Here is a 22,313-nt window from a genome sequence, read left to right as displayed (position 1 = left end):
ACTACACAAATATTTCTCAATCAATGTATGATATAATAGATTGCCATATCCATACCCATTGAGGTACGGTGAAACGTCACCAATCTTCCATGTTTATTGTAAGAGCCGACTACAATGAAGGCAGGTTCGTTTCAACGTGTGAGCAGACCGGTTATTACTCACTGTATCCCTGATAGCGGATTGTTTACATGTCACCGTGACATTGCTGGCTGCAAAACAACATTGACTAACTTCGCTTTTTCACTGTATTTCCACAACACAATAGATCCGAAACTAACAGATAAAACACGGTGAGTCAGGCCTTTGATACATCTTTTAAGGCAGTCCAGTGACCACTAAAGTCCATAGATTTGATCGAGGACGCATCCATATATATCACTGTAAAGATATCGTTCTTAGAACAAATATACTTATATGCTTAGTCTTTAATTAGCCTTTATAATGTTCAAAGTGGATACATATGTGCTTCTTGGTAACCAAAACTTCCAAGTCATCTCTGCAGCAGAGTTTATACTTTAGCGATGTCGTTCTATTAAGATGTAACTGTAATGTATAAATAGTAACATATGTGTTGCCTCTGTAGTTTCACTTACGCATTAAAGGCAGTTTATTATATTGATGGCGGACTCATTCTATCATGTTCAATGCTTAGAGTGAACTGTTGCTTTGGCAATCGAAGTGGGATGTAACAGAGGACATATGTGGCTTGTTTCAATCTTAATAAATAATGGGAATATCACGTAATTAAAACATTGTGGAAAAGTATTCTTCATCAGTCATGACGTTTTCATTAACGTCTTGCGGTTTAACGCCCCTTTGGGCTGTATTTCAGTTATAACACGGGTGTCAACTTCATGTGTGAAGAATGCCCGAAGTGATGCAAATATTGTGTAAATTAATCTGGTTTCGATGACGACCAATGACTACACCTTACCCCATCATCAAACGATTAGAAAGTGTACCACGGACATGGTCGACACATTTATTGTCTTTGGGATGCTCTTCCTAATATTGGGGGTCGGGTAGCTTCGTGGTTAAAGCGTTCACTCGTCACGCCAAAGACCCAGGTTCGATTCCCGACATGGGTACAATGTGTGAAGCCCATTTCTGTTGTTCCCCCGCCTTTATATAGCTGGAATATTGTTTAGCAATAGCGGCGTAAAACCATACTTACTCCTAATATTGCGTTTTGTGCCATCATGTTCTACTCCATAAGAGCCAGTTAAAGAGGATCTGGTGATTATATAACGGGTGGCCTGGATATCAGTGTGTGATTGTTCATGCTGTCTAGCACTGGCTTTTCTGGTCCCTAGCTATTTACAGGCCGCCGTGACAGAGCTGCCGTATTGCTGAGTGCGGAGTGACACAACACTCACGTAATCAAAAGATGATATGTTACAGTTTTACTTTCATAGCTGTTTTTGTCCACACGCAATTCAGTCAGATCACTTCCACCTTCTGGCGCCATGAATACAATAACACTTCTCAGTGAGGACGCTGTGTTTGTTTAGCGACGCTCTCTTTGTTTGGCGACTGCAGTAAACAGCAACAGGCGACCAGGACATATAAGGTATGGTTCCCAGGGCTAGTATTTACACTTGCTGAGCAAGATATTACTGCACATGCCAAAATGGACTTCATCATGAATTTGAATGAGCTGGAAAAATAGCATGGAATAGCAGGCGTTGCACGGTGCATCCAGACAGATGTGAGTAATGGAAGTTAATATTTACCACAAGTATTTCCTCAAGTTCAATGACACATCGTTGTATCAGAAGGCTGAGGAAGTATTAAACACGGACCCACATTCGCCCTGGTGCGATTTAAGTAAGGATATAGTCACGTGTAATATACGTCACAACATATGTGCGCGCAAACGTATGTAGTCTCCGGTAATCTCTTTGGGTTTAGATATCAGTGGACCGAACAGTGACAGTACATTTGAGACAACCCTCCATCCAGAACAGCTCTGATGATGACTTATGGATATGATGTCTACTTGTAGATATTGGCCGGCACACTGTTTGGGTGTGCTTTTTGCGCTCTGGCTGCTGTTGATTTCGGTAAGTGCTTAAGTCATACTTGCACACTCGTTTTATTGTATATAATTCACATACACGGAGTTTGAAAAACAAATAAGAAAGCTATTCACCTAATGATGTATTTGTACGGTTTTTATTTCAATCTTCAAAGCAGTGAACCGCCTTAGTTCTAGGTTCTTGTTCGTTGATTTATCCGTTTTTCGAGACAAGCAGAGTACCGATATAAGACTATTAGTTGACCAGAAGTGACACCTCCTTAAACAAGATAATCTGGTTCGGCTTAACTAGGTTTAACTGTAAACTGATTAAGTGTCCTCTTTCTCGTTACACAAAATGGGATTCAGGTATGCTTAGTTAGTAAAGTTTTTGTTCATCACGCATGAGTTTGGGTTCAATTCCCAACCTGGGTTCAATGTCTGGATACCATTTATGGTGACCTCCCAGCACCCGCTGTGATATGGTTGGACATTGCTAAAACCAGCCCCCCTATAGTGATGGATACTTGGGTGATTAATATATGTATTTTGAAATGAGTATTTGATCTGATATACTTTCAAAATGAAACACACAAACGAAGTGTAAAGGTAAAGTGTCATGTCAATCCAAGACTCATCCATTCTTACAAACCCTATTCAACAAACTCAGCTTGGTATGCTTTAAAATGATGTCAATTTTCTACGAGAGATGATGAACGTGTAGCGTTTCTGATCAGAACCCAGGCCTTTGTCATGCCCAGTTAAATCCTCAAAATGTTCCAAACTGAGAGATGCCTACTATATTGACTTTGTGACGCGTGGTGAATCGATGAAAATTCTTAATCATATGTATTTTATTAACAGTTTCCTTAGTAGAGGCAGTTGAAGGTTTTCTTGATATTGGATCATCTTCGAGGCTCTCCCGTCCCCTCTTATATGGCTAGTAAAGTGCAAACTATTATTGCGTCCTCGACATATTAAGTCAATTCCCGAGAGAAAAAATATAACAATCGTAGAAATTACTTAAATGTCAAGGAAACGTGTTGACATCATACCTTTGATCTTGACATTGTGTTTCCTTAAAATAAAGATTAAAGTCCTGTAACGAGCGTTCAATGACTTACATCCTGTTTCAGTACCGTAAACATCGAAACCCTATTTGTCCAGCACCTGGCGGAAGAATAAATCAATCGTGTTTGTCTAAGCAACATACATCCGTACATACGTACATCTAACATGCGTTTACTTTAAAATATGAAATAAAAATTGATAAAAAGGGTGACACTGTACACACTATTGTCTTATTTGTCCCAAATGCGATTGAAAAATCCGAGGAGGAAGAAGGCAAACTGGGCGCCGGCCCGACGTAGAAATTGCTCAGTGCGTTTAAGAACGGGAACCCGTTTTAACCCCACTGAAGTAAATTTCCTCAGTGGCAGATATTGTGGTTTGGGGGACGATTTCGCCTGCCATTTTTTACCGTGTGAACGCTATTGCCGTTTGTTTACTTGCTCTTAAATAGTGGAGAGAAGCATCCTCTGAAGGTGACACCATGTCTGCATGGAGGGCTGTCAGAGTTAACCCTTTCAGCTGAAGATACTTGGTGACAGCGCAGTAGCCAGTTGTGTTCATTTTCATCAACAGAGAATACCTAGCCACTTTGATGCCTGCAGAAATATGCTGCCTGGTTGTGTGTGTGGTTCAACTGCAGCCCGTAACCTTGATATATTTAGTACATGCAATTGAAATATAAGAGTGTACTATACATCCTTCGTAACAAGGCTCAAAACGTTTCAGCCACCCCTGGTAAGTAGAGTCACTGCGTTAGGTTCTGTCGGTGACATTTACCGAAGTAAGGGGAGAAAATATACCCCCACAGCTGAAACGCATAACCATTTTGTGTGGTAAGCAACAAACATTCACTTAATCATCAGAACACTTGATAAATGATGACAAGGCACAAAGGACACGTGACCAATATGAAGACGAATGTCCAGGTCATGAGAACTCAGAATCTCGCGTGTTCGCCATTAGCGTGAAGTATTGTCTGTCACCTCCTGCTCATGGACGAAGGGATCGCACGGTGGCGAATATTATCTCACTCGGCCGGTGGTGTTGCTGTGTATGGGGTTCAGGATGATCACTGCGCTGCCACTACCAAACCAGTTTGCGGCGAAACCTTTATGGTGACATCGGGCCATCATAAATCTTCCATCTGCTCGATGCAGCATAAATCTCGACTCGTCATACGCTGTTGATGATGTTGTTGCGATCCTGGGCAGCCACGAGGCTATGACTAAGGCTATGCGGGGTATAATGGTGTTCGTGCCGATAACAAAGTCTAACAGATGGTGCCATACTCTGGCTACATCCGGCTGCTTCAGATCGTCCGATGAGGTTGTTCTGGTTTGCACGGTAGGCTGAGGGATGAAAATACCAGCTATTGCAAGAGAATATCACATTGAAAAAAAATAATTAGGTGGAGCGATGTTTCTGCTTGTCCATTTGAGGTGACATAATCGCGTTACCATTAGCTTTCCGTTTTTAACTTTACATACAAGACAGGATATGATACTTATAATCAAAATGTGCATAAATGTATTCTTTCTATGTACGATATGTACATATATTATCTGATAGTTTGAGAATAGTTTATGGAGGAAGAACGAATGTGCAATAGAACACGCCGACCATTTCACCTTCCGTGATAATTTCTTTATGGTCGTTTGCAAATTGTGAACATAGATTTGTTTATCAACGCATGTACACTAGTCCTTTTAGTAAACTTTTGGGATAAGACATTTAGGCAAGAAGTAGGCATCCCAATGCGCACCAATTGTGGTCACCTTCTTGTGGATTTGTTTCTTTATGCATATGAATCGGCATTTCTGATCGGATTGGCAAAGTCAAAACAAGGTAATTAGTCCAAAAGTTTAACTTAAGCATCAGGTATATCGATTATCCTTATCGTTCAGTAACCATCAAATAGCCAATCCCCTTCCACTGATATACCCACCTGAACTACGAATGAAGGAGACCAGTGCATACTCTTTCTACCCAAATTTCAAAAAGAGCATCATGCGACTCTTGCACGGTGTGTTTGAAAAAGCTTACAACATTCAAGACCTTGGTGAAGCTTTCAAAAAGCTTTATGGTGGACATGTGGAGGTCCTTTCCAAATTTGACGCATAAGTGACAGAAATGATGTCCGATGCAATTGCACATTTTGACTTGTACCAGATGTTCCCGTGTTTTTTCAGGCGAACAACTGACTTGCCTTTGCATGTGTTTGCCACCGATGGGGCAGGATACGCTCACCTTTTCACGAACACCTGGTTTCATCACTGTTCGATAGTGATTCATGAACACATGATCATGATATAGTCGGAATCGTACAATCGACTCTGCTTTATGCAGAGATTTCTATTGGATATAGTGAATACTGACGGCAAACTTTTTCTCACGTGACTTTGAAAGGCTTATCCCTGGCTTCCGGTGGATATCACAAGCCTTTCAAAGTCACGTGAGAAAAAACGGGATCTCGTCCTTGATTCTCTGAGCGAAGAAGAACAGACAAGTATATTAAGTGTGTAAAACAGTTTACTCCACAATAAAAATAAAACGTCTTGGTCGTGGAAATGTGTCACACCGGTCAATCTGATCATCAGGTCATGCACCAGAGTTCCGAGTCACAAAGTCAATTTGTAAACTTGAACACAGCTGTGGTCCACCCATACACACATGTATCATGATCCTGTTGAAAGAACAACCAGAACAGCAATAGGTACCATTATCCCCTTGAAAAAACTAGAACAGGAACAGGTACCATGACCCCCTTGAAAGAACACGTTTAGACCTTATTTCAGTTTACGAAATAAAATTTACACACATCTGTCTCTATCATTAAGGTATATTGATATATACAAGATCTCTGCATCAATACCCTTGGGTTGTGTGGAAATACCCCCAATATCCCATGTCAGGGTAGTTACAATGTGTGACCAGGTCGATTGTATGTCACTGTACCCCAGACACTGGATTGTTTACAGTCACCGTGATATTGCTGGCCTTAAAACAACTGTTACATTAACTAACTTTTTCACTCTATTTCTTCAATATGATGGACTACTAGTAGCTAACAGACGAAACAAGTGAAACTCACTGTCAGTCACAGCAGCTAAAAGGCAGATACTTGTGGATGCGATCATTAGATACATCAGTCGGCGTTATAAGGACGTCGCGTTTGCTACCGGATCTGCACCCGGTAACTGTAGCACGCATATAAGTTTTAAAGGGATATGAAGACAAGGGGAAGACGTGGCTGAGTGACTTTACTTCTCTGCCTGTTGACTATCAGGGTAGGTGTTTAATACATCTACTGAAGCCGACCAATGACCGCAATTGTCCACAGACAAGATAGAGGACGTACCCATATATCATACAGTATTCTGAGGATAAATTTACTTAGCCTCTTCAATGTTCTGCATGGAGTCATATGCACTTTTTGGTAATCAAACCTATTAGTTCCTCTCTTTATACTTAAGCAATGTACGAGGTCGTTCTATTTGTGCCTTGTAATTTATACATAACTGTAATGTATACAATATTAACATATGTGGAACCTTTTCAGTTTTATGGCGCATAAACGAAAGTAAGTTTATTATAGTTTTAGAAGACTCATGTTCTATAGATCAGAGTGAACAGTTTCTTTGTCAATCACAGAGGGATTAACAGATGACAAAGGTGGCGTTTTTAAAAATAATAAATAATGGGAATGTCACATTATCAAAACTTTGTGGAAACATATTCTTCATCCGTCAAGTAACTGGAGCACAATACCAATGTCAATGTCATCCTCAATGGATATATCGCGATGGCCGTTGGCAAATATGGAAGATAATATTGACCCGGCGGCTGATGGCTGAGTTGAACACCACTTAGAGCAGTCCTTTAGTTATAACACGGCGCTTCAGCTTAATGTGTGAGGAATGGTGTGTGAGGAAGTGATGCAGATCTTGTCTTGTGTACATTCATTGACAATATCTTTTCTTTTCATGACGATAAATAACTACATCTTACCCCACCGTCAGACGAGCAAAATGTGCACCAATGATATTGACTTCCTCATAATTATATATTTTCTACCCGATAAGGGCAGATTACAGCCTTTAACATTCACGTTGGTCTGCTAGTCCGCTAGGACAAGACTAAGAAATTGTGATGAGGACAAGTGTATATTCATTGCTGTTAGTTCTCGCTAACATTTGATGATTTTATTCTGATTATATAATTCTCAGTGCTTTACTGACAGAAACTATAAACATATGTAGCTCTACAAGGAACAATATTAAATTATGTATGTCCGTGGTTCAAGGAAGGGCATTGTCGTTGTTCTGCTGTGTCCTTCTCATAAACTTTCGAAACATTACAATATCCGCCATGGAGGGGGTACTCAGATGGAGCTGAGCCCCAGGCCAAGAATCCTAAACAATCGAACAGAAATAGTAGTCTACCACTTTATTGCCTATTTTGTGTTTGCTTATAGAATGTGTACATATCATCGTAACCAGAAGTGTTCAGTGTCTTTCTGGCATTAAACTTTCAAATCTATCGCACAAACTCAGAATACCGCTTTAATAGCATGATGGGCGTTTTCATATTTTCAAGCACTGATTGGTTGATCAATGCATTGACTCATCTGACAGTTCCACACGTTAAAACTAACTAGGGATATACCAAGTGCTGTGCGGGATTGTTTTAAGCCTAAGTAATGCATGTGTGTTTAATTCACCAACTACAAAAAACAAAATGTGAGCATGTTTTAATCTTGATAAAATAGTAGTTTCATGTTTCCCTTTTGTCATGGTTTAGCAAGACTAGCTACTAACTCTGATGACTAGGGAGATAAGGTTTCAAACTTGAGTGGTGTAAAAGACGTCCCTACATGCAATAAACCAGAAGTTGGTATCCATAAAGTTGTACGTTTTCTTACTTACTCACCAACTTCTAGAATATCAATTAAACAGTAAGGTTTCCACCAATCCTCTGGACAATTCTCATACAAATGTATTTCTTAGGCTGCGACTAACGAGGATCTGGTGATAATACCTTCTGTGACCTGGTCATCAGTGTGTGATCGTTTCCCTCATGCTATCTATCACTGGTTTGTCTCATCCATGCCGCCGTGATGTAGTCGGAATGTTACTGACAGTAGAGTGACACACCACTCACAAAAACACTCTTTCCATAGCTGCCGCAACCGTATCCCTGTGCTGTTCCCTATAAACGATTTTGATATTGACTTGTCACTACACAGAACTTCGGACTGTCCCATAGTGATTTCCTAAAAGGTCCCCGCACTGTATATGCTTCAGTTAAGTGCATGCATCGTCATCTAACGACAAATGAATCATGATTCACTTCTTAAGACACTGGCTTTCAAATACTAGGACTTATATTTTAGATCGAATAACAAGATATTTACTTTTCGAGTTGTAAACCGGACTGAAAAATATTTTTTATCCTCAATTGAGTGAATGACTCAGGAGATAGACCTCAAGTGATTTGAAGTTTGAGGTCGTTCATTGTAGAATCGATACCTCGATAGATGTACTGGGAATGAACATGTTTTTACAATGTTATTGTCAATAGAATCACCCTGATGTGTGGCTGAATGCCTCCGTATTTTAGGCCTAGCTGCAGACGAGATGGAGATGGTGATGAATATTAGTCACTAAAAGATTAGTAGTTACCAATATTTGTCATGAATTTTTTTATGGATTATCAGCTTGATGTTCGAAACAAACCTAAATTGATGCAGGCCTCAAACGTTTACCACTTAAAATGAAACTAATGAGCACGGATATGGTGCTGACAAAAAATGGGTACATATCATGGCGAGTATTGGATTCGAAACCAGGATCACAAGATTTTGACATGATGACGGAACGTTGCACAGCGTATTGCGCTGCCTTAAACGTTTTGGCCACCCCAGGCACCATGCCTCCTATTGACCAAGCAAGCTATCAGATATAAGCTGATATAATAAATCACCTCAGTTCATATGAAAGAGCTCGTTTGGAAGTGTCATGAGGTAAGACCGTATGAAACATAGTGCCTGTGAGAATAAAATATGTATGGGTATGGAAATATTTCCTACAGCATTAAAAACTGGACTTAGTAGATTAAATATAACACTTACGTACCAGGTTGCATTCTAATCGTTATCAAAACTTATTTGCATCATAAACTTGCCTTGTATGACTAAACGCAAGTATGGATAAACACAACATTGTTCCATAGGGAAACGTGTCATGACCAACAGTAAACAATCTAACATATTTAAGAAAAGGCGAGTACCCGTTACTAAAAATAGATTTTCGATTTACGATGTATGTGGATTGAACACAATCATTTTGAATGGTAAATTTCTTTGGAGGCAATTGAAACTGAAAGAAATTCGAACTTCATTTGACATTCTTCATGTCAACGTTATTATATCATATTCAAGATGATATTACTTTCTACTATATACAAATGTCTGAATCATTTATTCATACCTTAACAGCATGTGAAGACTGACGGCAAACTGGACATTCGGTTCATCAGTTACTGGTCAGATGGGAAAGAAATCAGCGGGGATTGTTGTGACAATGAGCTCCCCATTTGGTGCAATAATAAATGTGACCCAAAGTTTACCCTGCGCATTGACGGGTAAGTACCCTGGAATGAGTGGACAGTGTTGTGGCAGTGAAGCTCGTACTTTGTGTATTGTTAAATGTGAGCCAATGTTTATCTTGTGTAATGATTGGTAGGTACTTTTTTATATATTTATTAACAAACTATACGAGTTAGACATGTTCTTTTTGGGACAGTTTTCTATTTGTAGGCTATCGTATCTCGTGTAAATAAATGACCCGGACCTCTGTTGCCATTAATACATCAGGTTAAGTACATCACACAAAGGTTATTTTAATGTTGTCTTTCTGATTCTTCCTAGTTTAGGTATTTTCTTGCTCGTGTTGAGATACCACCGTGTATTAGTAATAGAGGGGGCGACGCGATTATAGATTAGGCTCAATGTCTGCCAGCGTCATTGTACATATTTACAAGAAAGACAATACAAGTATCAAGTGAATGTTTAAGTAATAAGAGGGCACGGGTGTCCCAGTCAGCTACGGCGCCGCAATTCGCTGTGCAGAGTTGCGTTCCTTGGGCACACCAGAAACCTATGATTGTGGGTTCGAATCCCGGTTCGCCCCGATTATGTTTCTAGGTTTGTCAGCACCATATCCATGCTCGTGGGTTTCCTATGAACTAAAATTTGATCCTACTCTGCGTTGATTGGCTGCTGACTTTGTGGGCATGTCAAGTTATGTGCATAAATTAAACAATCACCTGATTCATGTCACGTCACAGTATGCTTTTCCTACACCTAGAATGTATATCAATCTCGTCATTTTTGTCTGCTTTGATATAAACAAGTGTTTTTGGTTAAACTCTTGTATGTTTTCGTTATCGAATTTAAATATACGCATTGACTGTGTATTTTTGTCTGTTAATGAATCGAAAAACCGATGTGCTAACTGTATGAATCAATCCTTAAGTGCATTTGACTTTATTTAGTTAAATAATATGGTGAGTTTAGGCCTTTGGTTTACAATGTGTAGGAGGGGAAAATGACGTGTTTTTAATGTTAAGTTATGTTACCTGTAGATTTGACAGCATCAGACAACAATATTATGTTATTCCAGGCCAGACGGAGCGCACTCCTCTCTTTACAAGAGGACCACAAACAACATAGATAACCATAACACGATCCACTTTGGAAGCAGCATTCTAGGAATAGCGAATCCTATCATCATACCTGTGTCCAAAGCAGTACCGGTAGGAATGTCACCTAAATTTAAATTACACTCCATGGTAAAATACACTTATGTCAGATTTTATTGTAAATCTTTAAGCCACATATAAGAATCCTTAACTGCTCTGTGAATGTTGATAATAAAACTAACAGACACAGGTCTTGCAATGCCATGTCATAGATTAGACTCAATGTCTGCAAGCGTCATTGAACATATTCAGAAGAAAGAAAATACATGTATCAAGTGAATGATTAAGTAATATGGGGACACCGGTGGCCCAGTCGTCTAAGGTGCCGCAATTCACTGTGTAGAGTTACGTCCCTTGGGTACGCCAGAAACCTATGATTGTGGTTTCAAATCCCTGTTCGCCCCAATTATGTTTCTAGTTTTGTCGGCACCATACCTGTGCTCACCGAAGTGGTAAATGTCTGAGATCTGCATTACTTCGGGCTTTCCTCCCACATTAAGCTGACACGCCGTGATATAACTGGAACACTGTTAAAAGCGGTGTTAAACACAACTCACTCACTCATTAAGTAATAACACATATTTTTGAGCTAAGCTGGAATATTGCTGTCTGTAGTGTTAAGCAACAAACTAAGCATATACATGTTGTTTTCTCCAGTCCTCAATACAAATAAGGGTGCAGGTGTATGACCATGATGACGTCCCCTATGACGACCTCATGGACGAACTCTCCAAGCTGATCAACATCCGGGCCGCTGCTACAGAACAGACAGCCGTGTACACCCCATACACAGTGCGGGGAAGAACAAAGTGAGTCAGACTAAGACATAACTGGGATGATACAATAGAATTAGGTTGGGGGCCAGAACAAAACTTTGAACAGAGCGAATAATTTGCGATGTTGTCTATTCTATGGATACCATTGGGGTTTTGAATGATGGTCGGTCTAGCATCAGCATAATGTTGATCTGACTGATGCATCTAAACCTCAGGGCCATTTGATTAGCACCTCAGGTTTGTTTATAACGATGTTTGGCTCATGTTACAACATAAAGAGGCTAGTCATTCGCACAGTGGTGACTCTGTTACAGAAGCAGTTTTAACCTTGACTGTTTAGTGACACAGATTCTTTGATGGTGTAGGTCGATTGTTACAAAGAAAATGATGATGTGAATGAGAAACGCTTGTGTCCGAAATATTTCAGTCGAGTTGCTGGTGCAATAAACATTGAAATGGTGTCTGCTCTGAGGGATGTTGATGGAATGCGTGGGTTGTTTCAGACGTTACCTGCACCAGGTGAATCCAAATGAAGCTGTTAAGTGTAGTTGCACACCACTCTATCTCTAGTACGACAGGACACAGGTTCACCCACGACCTCTTCCGAGTTGCCGTCATTAATTTGTCATCATTTATTTCGATTATTTTCTGAATTATTCAACTGACCTCCCCTTACCATAACCAGGTTGTGGAACAATATTGCATTACACCTTTCGACCATTAACTCATAGCTGATTGTATAGAACCCGACTGTTTCATATTCAATTTGTTTCCTTTTTTATAAACAAATTGAAGCAATTGTGGCAGTGGTTATACGACGAGGCACCTAAATCAAAGTGCTTTCATATGAATTTGCACAGCAAGATGAGAGACAAATATGACAAGCGGAAATGTTTGGTTTGAATTATAATTTCAGGTTACAGATTCAGGTCCGTGCCTACTGCGACCCGGACTGGTATGGGACAGTGTGTGAGACATATTGCAAGGCCCCTCCTGACCAGAGTCACTACACGTGCCACGCCCACACAGGAGCAAAAGTGTGCTTTGAAGGTATGTTCAGAAAGGTTGATGTCAGTGTTGTGTTTGTTACTGCATAATACATTCAATTTCAAAAGAAACTGTGATTGTGTTGGTCTTGTATTACGACCCTTTCGCAGGTTTCAACGTAAGCGGTCTCAACGTACAGTAAACTACGTTTATCCCGGCCATTTGCGGCAGGCTTTAGTTTAAACGCTTATACCGAACATAACATATTGGTCCCTTTGAGTTCGTTATAACTGTAGTTAACTGTATATTGAGACCCTGTTTTCCGTCCGCTCGGATTAGTTCATTCAGGATTAATGATTCATGGGGATGGAGTAAAATCCATGTCCATATTTAGACATTATCTTACACTGATCATAAAGTGGTTTTCGGATCTTACGGTGTCCGGATTGACAGGGCATCGCCAAGTGAAGCTTCATTTCAATCATAAAATTGCAGGTTGGGAGGGCGATAACTGCGATCAGGATATTGATGAATGCACAGAAATTAACATGTGTCAACATGGAGGCAGTTGTACAAATACACCCGGAAGGTTTGAGTGCAGTTGTATCGAGGGGATCAAAGGTGAGTAGAGTTTACCTTTATTCTACATTTGGATTCCCAAGAGGATCAGGCCACATAGCATGTCATTTTGCGACCGTATGCTTACATTATGTGAAAAACTCTTGTCCCCCTCAATGGTATTGCAGAAATACATAGTTTCTACAACGGCCTTAAACTCTCTATATGCATACTCCCCAACCCCCTCACCCACACAATCTCCCCTATAAACATACGTTTTTAAGAATTCCAGTCGAGTAATCGAGTGGAAGCATTAAACACATAATACAAAAGTAACAATAAATGGACTAATTTGCTAACACGTAAATTGCTTCCCGAATTATTTCCGTTTATACTTCACCTAATAAGTCCACACACAAACAAAGCACACGCAAACGCGAGCTGATGCACACAGATCCATATGTGCAAGCAATATGTCAAATATATTTAGTGTAGCAATACAAGGTATAACTGCTTGAAACACTGACTGTTACTCTACAGAGGAAGAAGGGCTAAAAACCTTTAAATGCAACACTACTCGGTGGGTAGTATCGATGGCAAGCAGTCTCTATTTATTAGGTCGTTCAGACGGACTGTGTGGTTTAGTGGTAGAGCGTCCGCCCTGATTGTGGAAGGATGGGGGAGGCAGTTTCGATCCGCGTCATACCAGACTTGTTCTTACCGCTTGGCATAAAGGTACTAAAACAAGGACTGGTCGGCTCGAAATCAGTATACTTTGTCTGATTTGGTACACACGCACGCACACACACCTGCATGCATGTCGCTCTATAAGTGCAATAATTTACAAAGCGACGTTAAGCCCCATTTCACCACACCTCACCTATTTGGTCGCATGAATTATATAATATTCAGGAAGACGATGTGAAATCATCACAAACCAGTGTGCACTGAAGCCATGTCAGAATGGAGGAACATGTGACGGAAACGAAACGGACTTCAACTGCGCATGCTCAGTGGAGTTGAGTGGAGAGAAATGCGAAGAGATGATTAATTTCTGTGACAGCGCCCCCTGTAACAGAGGGAATTGTACATCGGACCGATGGACGGCAACTGGGTTCAAGTGTGATTGTGATTTTGCATGGGTGGGGAAAAGATGCAGCCAAAATGTGGGTAGGTGAAATGTTGTCTTATATGTTAATACAATTAAATTTTCGTTGTGTTCATGGAAATTCCTGCATTCTGATTAGCTGAATTGGTCACGTGTTATTGCATTCATTTCCCAATGAATGTAAAAAATCAAGCCACGCCCACCGCTGCGCACTACTTTTATTACTGTGGAATGTCGAGGAATCCCAATATTACAGTCGAGGGAATTCCCTTTCTGCTCACGTGTATCGTCATGCACAGGACATTTAGCGACTTTCATGCATATTCATTGTCCAAATTACCCTTTGAAACCGAAGGCCGAGAATGAATGAAAAAGCAAACGTGCAGGCTCGCTCGCCAGTTTTTTTTCCCGCTCGCCTCGGTTCAACTTTCTTGTCTTCGCGTTTCATTTCTAACTAGCATTTCTCCAACTGTTTTACCGTAATCAGAGAAGTAATGTTTGAATCACGCAGTAAATGACCATGTTATTTGAAACAGCCGCCTTCTCTCTGACATATTTCTTCCGGTTCGTTACAGTCTGACTGATGCAAGTCTTTTCGCCTCTTGCCTTAATTGACAGGTCAAATGAACATTGTTTTAATCCCACTCTCCGTTGATTGGCTACTGACTATGTAGGCGTGTCAAGTTATGTGCATAAATTAAACGATCACCTGATTCATGTCACGCCACTGTATGTATTCCTACACCTGGAATGTTCATCAATGCCGTCATTTTTGTCTGTTTTGATCTATGCAACTGTTTGGGGTTAAACTATTGTAGATAAAACATGTTTTACGTTGTCGAATTTAATTATAAGCATTGACTGTGTATTTTTTTCGGTTCATTGAGGTATGAATCGAAAAACCGATGTGCAAACTTTTGTAAGAATCCGCTACGCGGATTCATACAGTTTGCACATCGGTTTTTCGATTCATACCTCAATGAACCAAAAAAAATACACAGTCAATCCTTAAATGAATGTCTTGAATGAGTCCCGTGCTGCATTCTTGAATCCAGCAAACAGGCAGAATAGTCTGTGTTTTCCGATAGGCAAGTAGGTGGACGCCCTCGTCTCGCACGTATACAGGTACAACTGCCTTCAAGAGAATTCGCGAGATTCGAAGAGACTTGAATGATGTGGTACAACAACAATTGTAAACAAGGAAGTAGATAAGCTCCCCACAGCGAAGCTCTCAACACTTGGATGGCAGGAAATGCGTCACGCCCTGGGGTGGAGATTGACCATTTCCATCCAAGGGAGGTCTCTCTTTATCAAGGTCACTACTAAGGTCAATATTTTAAGAGAGCTTCAATCAAAGTAACTATCGATGCCGTCAGACAACACACAGGTTACATGGTTTTTGATTTTCCTTCTGGACAGTGTATCCAGCCAACGTATTGAGTCAGATGACTGTGTAGATTGTTTGATATCACGGTTGTTGATGAGCATCTGATCCACCCATTGAGACCAAAGTAAAGGCATTTCTTGTTCTATCAAAACTAAATTGGAAATAGGATTTCATGGCGATTAATTATGCTATTTTTGCTAAAACACATGTTTTTCTTATAATGACTATTTCGTCATCATGAATTATCTAATAATAAAGTAACACATTTGAATGGAAAAAATGGCCAAAGACTTCATTTTTAATAATTATTTCATACAGGCTTTGGATGTCATTAGAATTATTCCTAAAACCTCATGTTTTTTGTATTCAGACACTGTCAACATCACGCTCCTGGGAGATATTGATCACACAAACAGAGGTGACCTGAGTGATGGCTTGAACAGACTCATTGCAGAACTTGGGGAAATTCCAGGAAAAGTGGATGTCAAGTTTGCCGCAAATACACAGACAGAATGCAAGTGAGTGATAAGCAGTGAATGGGTGTATGTGAATGATTGCGTGAGTGAGTTGGATATAACGCGACTTTGAACAGTATTCCGGTTATATCATGGCTTGTCAGCGCAATGTGGAAGGAAAGCACAAGTGATGCAGGTTATGGTGCTGACAAATGATCATAGGTCCTGGCGTACCCCACAGAAGCAACCCTTCAATGAGAACTGCGGTGCCTTAGACATATGGGCTTCCCGTGCCTCCGAGTGACAAACGGGATGCTGCTATACCAGAACGACAAATAGGGGCCCACTTTGACTTTAGAAATTGAATGAATGTCACGATCTCGACACATTTTTTTTAAACATTAATTTCAGTTATACTACAACGTACGTACAACTCTATTCAGCTTTGGAGAACGGCGCCTTTCTGGACAGTGCTTCAGTAAATACGATCTTCGAATCCAACCGTGATGAAGTCCTCAATGAATATTTGCCTCTTCCGTTGTACCCTCCCCGACAAGAAGAGAAGTCGACGGTGAAGATAAACCACACGATGCCAACAGAGGTTGTTGTCGATGCCTTGTTAACGTATATATAACAAAATATTACAAAATGTATTGCCTTTTGTAAGGACGTATTTTCGTTTGTTTCTTTGTTGTGTGACGCCACACTAAGAAGTATTCCAGCCATAGGTCTGAACTGGTCGAGGCTGGACAAGACAATCCAGTGATTTACGACATGGGCAACAATCATCACACTTGAGATACAATGACCATCAATCAGTCTTGTCACAGATCCTGAACACCAGATCCATTTAGCCGCCTCTTAAAATAACAATTGAGATCATAACTCATTTTTGTTCTCGCGTTCACTATTCTAATTATATATGCAAGTTTATGTCGTAACACTTTCTTTGATTAGATCAGTTCAGATTACTGCAGGTCAATACGTGCGTGTTTCAGAGACCACATGACAGTTTGGTCACCAACCAGTATGTGCTGGTAGTTCTACTTCCTTTAGGACTTGTCCTAATGACTGTACTCCTTCTGGCTGCTTTCGGCATCTGGAAAAGAAAATCGTAAGTGGTACATGACATACCAATTGATTAACATATTGCGTTGTACAAAGAGAGGTGTCAATGACGACAGGCATTTTGAAGACCTTTCGAATCAGACCTCTTAATACAATCGAACTGATCCCTCAAGACATATATTATGCACCGTCCATTTGAACTAGCATTGTTTTGAAGAAACTAATTTGTTCCAGAAATTACTGGGAAAAATATAGTTTAATCTTAGGTTTTACACACATAAAAGATGCTAGATGTCCCCAGGAGATTGTTAACTCCATTCAGAGGAAGCAGTGACTGAAACAGTATATTGTCGCTAACCAAATTTCCAGGTCACAACACCCAACACGAGGGGCAGGGTGAGAAAAACGTATTCACATTGTACTGATATATGTCTATGCAGGAGCGTGCAGTGGCGTTATCAATAATGATTCCGTACAGCAATGTTATAGACACATGTACTGAACTGTTTAGACTGGTCCAGCGGACAATAAAACTTTGATATCTAAATGATTTATTACAATCCACTGAGAAGTAATAACATTCGAATATAATTCTTTTTTATTAAGCATTGAAGTCAACAACTGTCATTTATTCGATTTTCAAGGGACAAGTCGCAATGCACAGACGACGACAACGATCAAATCAACTCATTTGAGATGGATGTGCCATGTAGCAGGAACCCAGACACAGCCGGTACCATTACAGGGGATCTTCAGGATGCAAGTGTATCTCCAGATGGTTACACACGTCTCCTCTTCCATGACGTAGATGAAGGGACACTGGACACACACAGTGATGACACATCCAACATCCACCGGGCAAGAGATATGACCCTTGACCCGTGGATCCAAGAGGGAGCAAGGGTTTCTCCAGATGACAACGCTCGTCTTGGTGACGTAGCAACACTCGATACTCGCTGTCGTGTCACATCATACATCGAACCAGTAACAGGAGATATGACCATTGACCCGTGTAGCCAAGAGGGAGCAATCGTTTCTCCAGATGACAACGCTCGTCTTGGTGACGTAGCAACACTCGATACTCGCCGTCATGTCACATCATACATCGAACCAGTAACTGGAGATATGACCCTTGACCCGTGTAGCCAAGAGGGAGCAATCGTTTCTCCAGATGACAACGCGCGCCTTGGTGACGCAGCAACACTCGATACTCGCCGTCGGGTCACATCATACATCGAACCAGTAACAGGAGATATGACCCTTGGCCCGTGTAGCCAAGAGGGAGCAAGCGTTTCTCCAGATGACAACGCTCGTCTTGGTGACGTAGCAACACTCGATACTCGCTGTCATGTCACATCACACATCCAACCAGTAACTGGAGATATGACTCTTGACCCGTGTAGCCAAGAGGGAGCAAGCCTTTCTCCAGATGACAACGCGTGTCATGGGGACGCGGCAACACTCGATAGTGTCCACCTTGTTGCATCATATATCCATCAAATTATTGAAGATATGACCCGTGACCCTTGCAGTCTACAGGGTGCAAGCGATATAACCATTGACCCGTGCCATCTACAGGATGAGGAAGAGGATGAGTATACTGTCATCGATGACAACGATGTTGAAAACATCTCACAGGAAGACCCTTATGAAAAGATCGAGTTTTAGTCGTCCTAGATTATGTATTGATCAAGCAGTAAGGTAATGAATGTACTCGATACACGACTCTTTGCGTGTGTACCTGGTACAAGAGTTAACAAGAGTTTGATGTCATTCTGATATGATATAATATACATATAGGAGATTTACAGTAAACTATAAATATGGGATTAAAAAAATTATTGTGCATATTAAAACAAGTGTCATCCAGGCAATATTTCTGACACAAAACTTTAGAACCTATTCGTATTCCGGAAACTATCGAGAGTTGATAAGCACAGTTATCACGTGACGTGACGTCATAGTGGAGAATTGATGTGCAGACGATCTCGTTTTCTGGCATCACCTGACAATGCCGTCGATGAAAACGCTAAATGACGTTATACATATTCGCCCATATCGATTTGAACCAGCAGTTGTCTTAACAGCAGCGAGGACAGCGAGGAAGATCTACTGAACGAAGACATCAGTCTGATGTCAATACCGAAAGACTGGGGAACACAATCTGGTGCCAAACGCTATCCTGACATTTCTTAATAAAATGGATGTTTATCAATAAAACATAATTCGTGAGGCATTATTCTTGTGTAAAATATGCAAGATGTAGATTGAAGCTTAGCATTGTCAAAACATTATTAATTGTCTTGTCTTCATGCCAAACAATTAGCATAGGGCTATTTAAGCATAATCTGTTTTCATTACAAATGAATGTTATGTATTAAAAGTGTATTGTCAAGCGGTGGTTGGTACATTTAATACTGCCGCGTAAACAGTTATGATAATATGTACTTCAGTGGTCAATAGAGGGATAAGAGATGCTGGCATTTAGCTTACTGCATGCATAGTGACTCTACTCGTCTTGTCAAAAGAACATCCATCCTTTTAACATGGACTGACATATATTAGAGAGAGACACAAACGAAACATGAAATAGATTTATTCAACAACAAATAAATCAACTGAACTGACAATATCGCACTGAAAATGTTTGTCACATTATAATTTCTCTAAAAAATTCATACTTATCCAACCTAAAACAGTTGTTTTGTCAAACAATAACTTATCCAAGAATTGAACAGAAAATAAAAATAATCGGTGGTGGTGGTTGATCCAGACATTTTTTAGTAATTTCACTTGAAATCGCACCCTTACAATGTTTTTGAGATTTGTGTTGTGTAGTATTCTGGTTTCTGGGGTGAACAAATGAGACTCAGAGTGAAAAATTAGATGTTGTTCGGGATTCAGGGAAGGAGGGGGTTGGTACCCTTAAAAATGTAGATATGTTCATCCTTCGTGTTTTGTAAATAAATAAATGAGACCTTTCCCACAATCAGATAAGAACGCAAGATCATGAACTGAATATATAAATTTATGTACATCAAAATTGTGCCAAATAACTAACCTTGTAATCTGGTCACTGTGCATGGGCCTTTGTAATTGTTGCATGAGGGTAGTCAGTCATGGATCACATGTGACAATAAATACTAAAATTTATTTTTGTAACCAAGCTGGTTCACCTTGTGTGAATCTCTCTCTCAGACAGATGCCTCAAAATGCAAGAATCACAAAACGGCATATCCAGTAGGTTTCCATTTTCTTTCTCGCTGACATCGCTTTATCTACCCATGAAGATGCGGGGGTGGGGGGGGGGGGGGATAGGTCTTCAGCAAACCATACTTGCCTCAAAGGCAACTATGCTTGTCGTAAAAGGCGACTAACGGGATCGGTGGTCAGGCTCGCTGACTTGGTTGATGCATGTCATCAATTCCAAATTCTTGGATCGATGCTCATGATATCAATCACTGGATTGTCTGGTCCGGACTCGATTATTTACAGACCACCGTCATATAGCTGGAATATTGCTGAGTGCGGCGGTAAACAACAAACAAGCAAAAACAAGGAAAACATCGCTTTATCCAAACTTTCCTCCTCGCTAAGTCGGACTTTTCGCTTGGAACTTTCAAGAAATGACACTTCGTACTTTTCTTAGACTAAAACACTCCTACGCCCACACCATACGGAAAGTCACTTCATTGTCATGTTGGTTAATGCACGGTAAACGAAACAAAATGTCGGACGGCTCTCCACTATGACGTCACAGCTATAGCTCGGCCTCCAGCTGGGATGTCAATTTGCATACGCGCTGGTTGTGGGATCGGGCAGTTGATTGTTGCTTTTTAGATAACAATGAAATAACATATGAAGGAAATAATTCTTTATGCACTTTGGAAGACTATATTACATGTTGTAAAAAGTTATTTTTTCTATAGACCCCCTTTAAATGCATCTGGGAGGCCAACAACACAGTCATTGCAGGCTATTCGAGTGCATCAGATAGCTCACTGGTTGAAGCGTTGCCTTGCACGCCGGCTGACCGGGTTCTAAACCCATGATGAGCACATGTTGTGACCACCACATCTAGGATCTGTTTGCGTGTGATCTAATGAATGTGGGATACTAAAGAGTAAATTCCAGGACTGTGTCATGTTTCTTGGGGAGGTGGGGTAGCCTATTGTGAAAGTGCGTTCGATTCCCACATGGGTACAATGTGTGAAAGCCATGGTTGGCGTCCCTCGCCGTGATAACGGATTGAATATTGTTTAAACTCCGACCTTACATAGACATTTATATGTCACAAATACTGACAATTTTAAATTCTAGTTACTGATTCAGATAGATATGGATACTTGTTTGTAAATAGGGATAGATTACATGATGTACATACCATATCGGCTATATGCAGATGTAACTAAAACATTGTATACGATCAGCCAGTTCAAGTTTGCAAATAAAGTCGTCTTTAAGCTTTTCTTATTCACTGTCAAGTTATTGACGAGTCGCTCCACTTATCAATGTGAGGGAAAGTTTAAGCATGAAACACATGCTACAGGCAGTGAATACCCGATAAAACATAACTGATACTACATACGCGCATTTTAAATGGTTTTAAATGATTACTTTGTCCTTGGATGAAGGTAATATTCTCGAAACAATCAACATATGACAAATCGCAAACTTGTGAACATCAGAGAATCGTTCTAGATGACCATATGAGATTTCTGTTCGATGACTGAAATGGTGTCGAAAGCAACGCAAGGCTCTAGTCAAGTACACACTTTATTACAAAACTGACGATGCTCCACTAACTATTTGTGGCTTGGTCATTCAGTCTGTTTCCTGTTTCAAAAAGTTCTGTTTCCTTGACGTGTAAATGTAATATTAACATTATGAACAAATGTGGAGCCTTTTTAGCTTCAAGGGAGTTTATTATATACTCACACGCAAAAGAAACGCAAGTGGTTTTAAGCAAATAGGTAACAAACACGGAACCATAAATTGATACGGGTTTTAGCATGTAGTGAAGCCGGATGGTGTTATCAATATTTTTAATTGCATTTTGGAAGCCCAGAGTAAAAACGCAATATAAAAAACGAATCGCCAAAACGCACCGTTTCAATGAATATGT

The 22,313-nt window shown here is 40.4% G+C and overlaps 1 protein-coding gene across 1 annotated transcript; it reads left to right on the top strand.

The window, feature by feature from the left end:
• Window positions 1-1,982: 1,982 nt before the first annotated feature.
• On the top strand, window positions 1,983-18,856 carry LOC139444683 (uncharacterized). Its single transcript, XM_071225615.1, has 12 exons — window positions 1,983-2,063; window positions 9,585-9,730; window positions 10,771-10,903; window positions 11,507-11,658; window positions 12,542-12,675; window positions 13,108-13,233; window positions 14,083-14,340; window positions 16,036-16,183; window positions 16,532-16,721; window positions 17,119-17,234; window positions 17,833-18,343; window positions 18,767-18,856. The coding sequence occupies exons 1-12, from the start codon at window positions 1,983-1,985 to the stop codon at window positions 18,854-18,856; spliced, it is 2,085 nt and encodes a 694-aa protein (XP_071081716.1).
• The last annotated feature ends 3,457 nt before the right edge of the window (window positions 18,857-22,313 follow it).

The sequence above is a fragment of the Haliotis cracherodii genome, unplaced genomic scaffold (assembly GCF_022045235.1).
Source record: "Haliotis cracherodii isolate W230 unplaced genomic scaffold, xgHalCrac1.p SCAF_6, whole genome shotgun sequence".
Classification (NCBI taxonomy): domain Eukaryota; kingdom Metazoa; phylum Mollusca; class Gastropoda; order Lepetellida; family Haliotidae; genus Haliotis; species Haliotis cracherodii.
This window is presented reverse-complemented; position numbering and strand designations above follow the sequence as displayed.

Bases quoted from the DNA above. Each gene is read 5' to 3' on its own strand.
- LOC139444683 (XM_071225615.1), top strand. From the start codon at position 1,983: ATGGATATGATGTCTACTTGTAGATATTGGCCGGCACACTGTTTGGGT. The intron at 2,064-9,584 runs GTAAGTGCTTAA...ATACCTTAACAG, and splicing joins TCTGGCTGCTGTTGATTTCG to CATGTGAAGACTGACGGCAA. The intron at 14,341-16,035 runs GTAGGTGAAATG...TTTTGTATTCAG, and splicing joins AAGATGCAGCCAAAATGTGG to ACACTGTCAACATCACGCTC.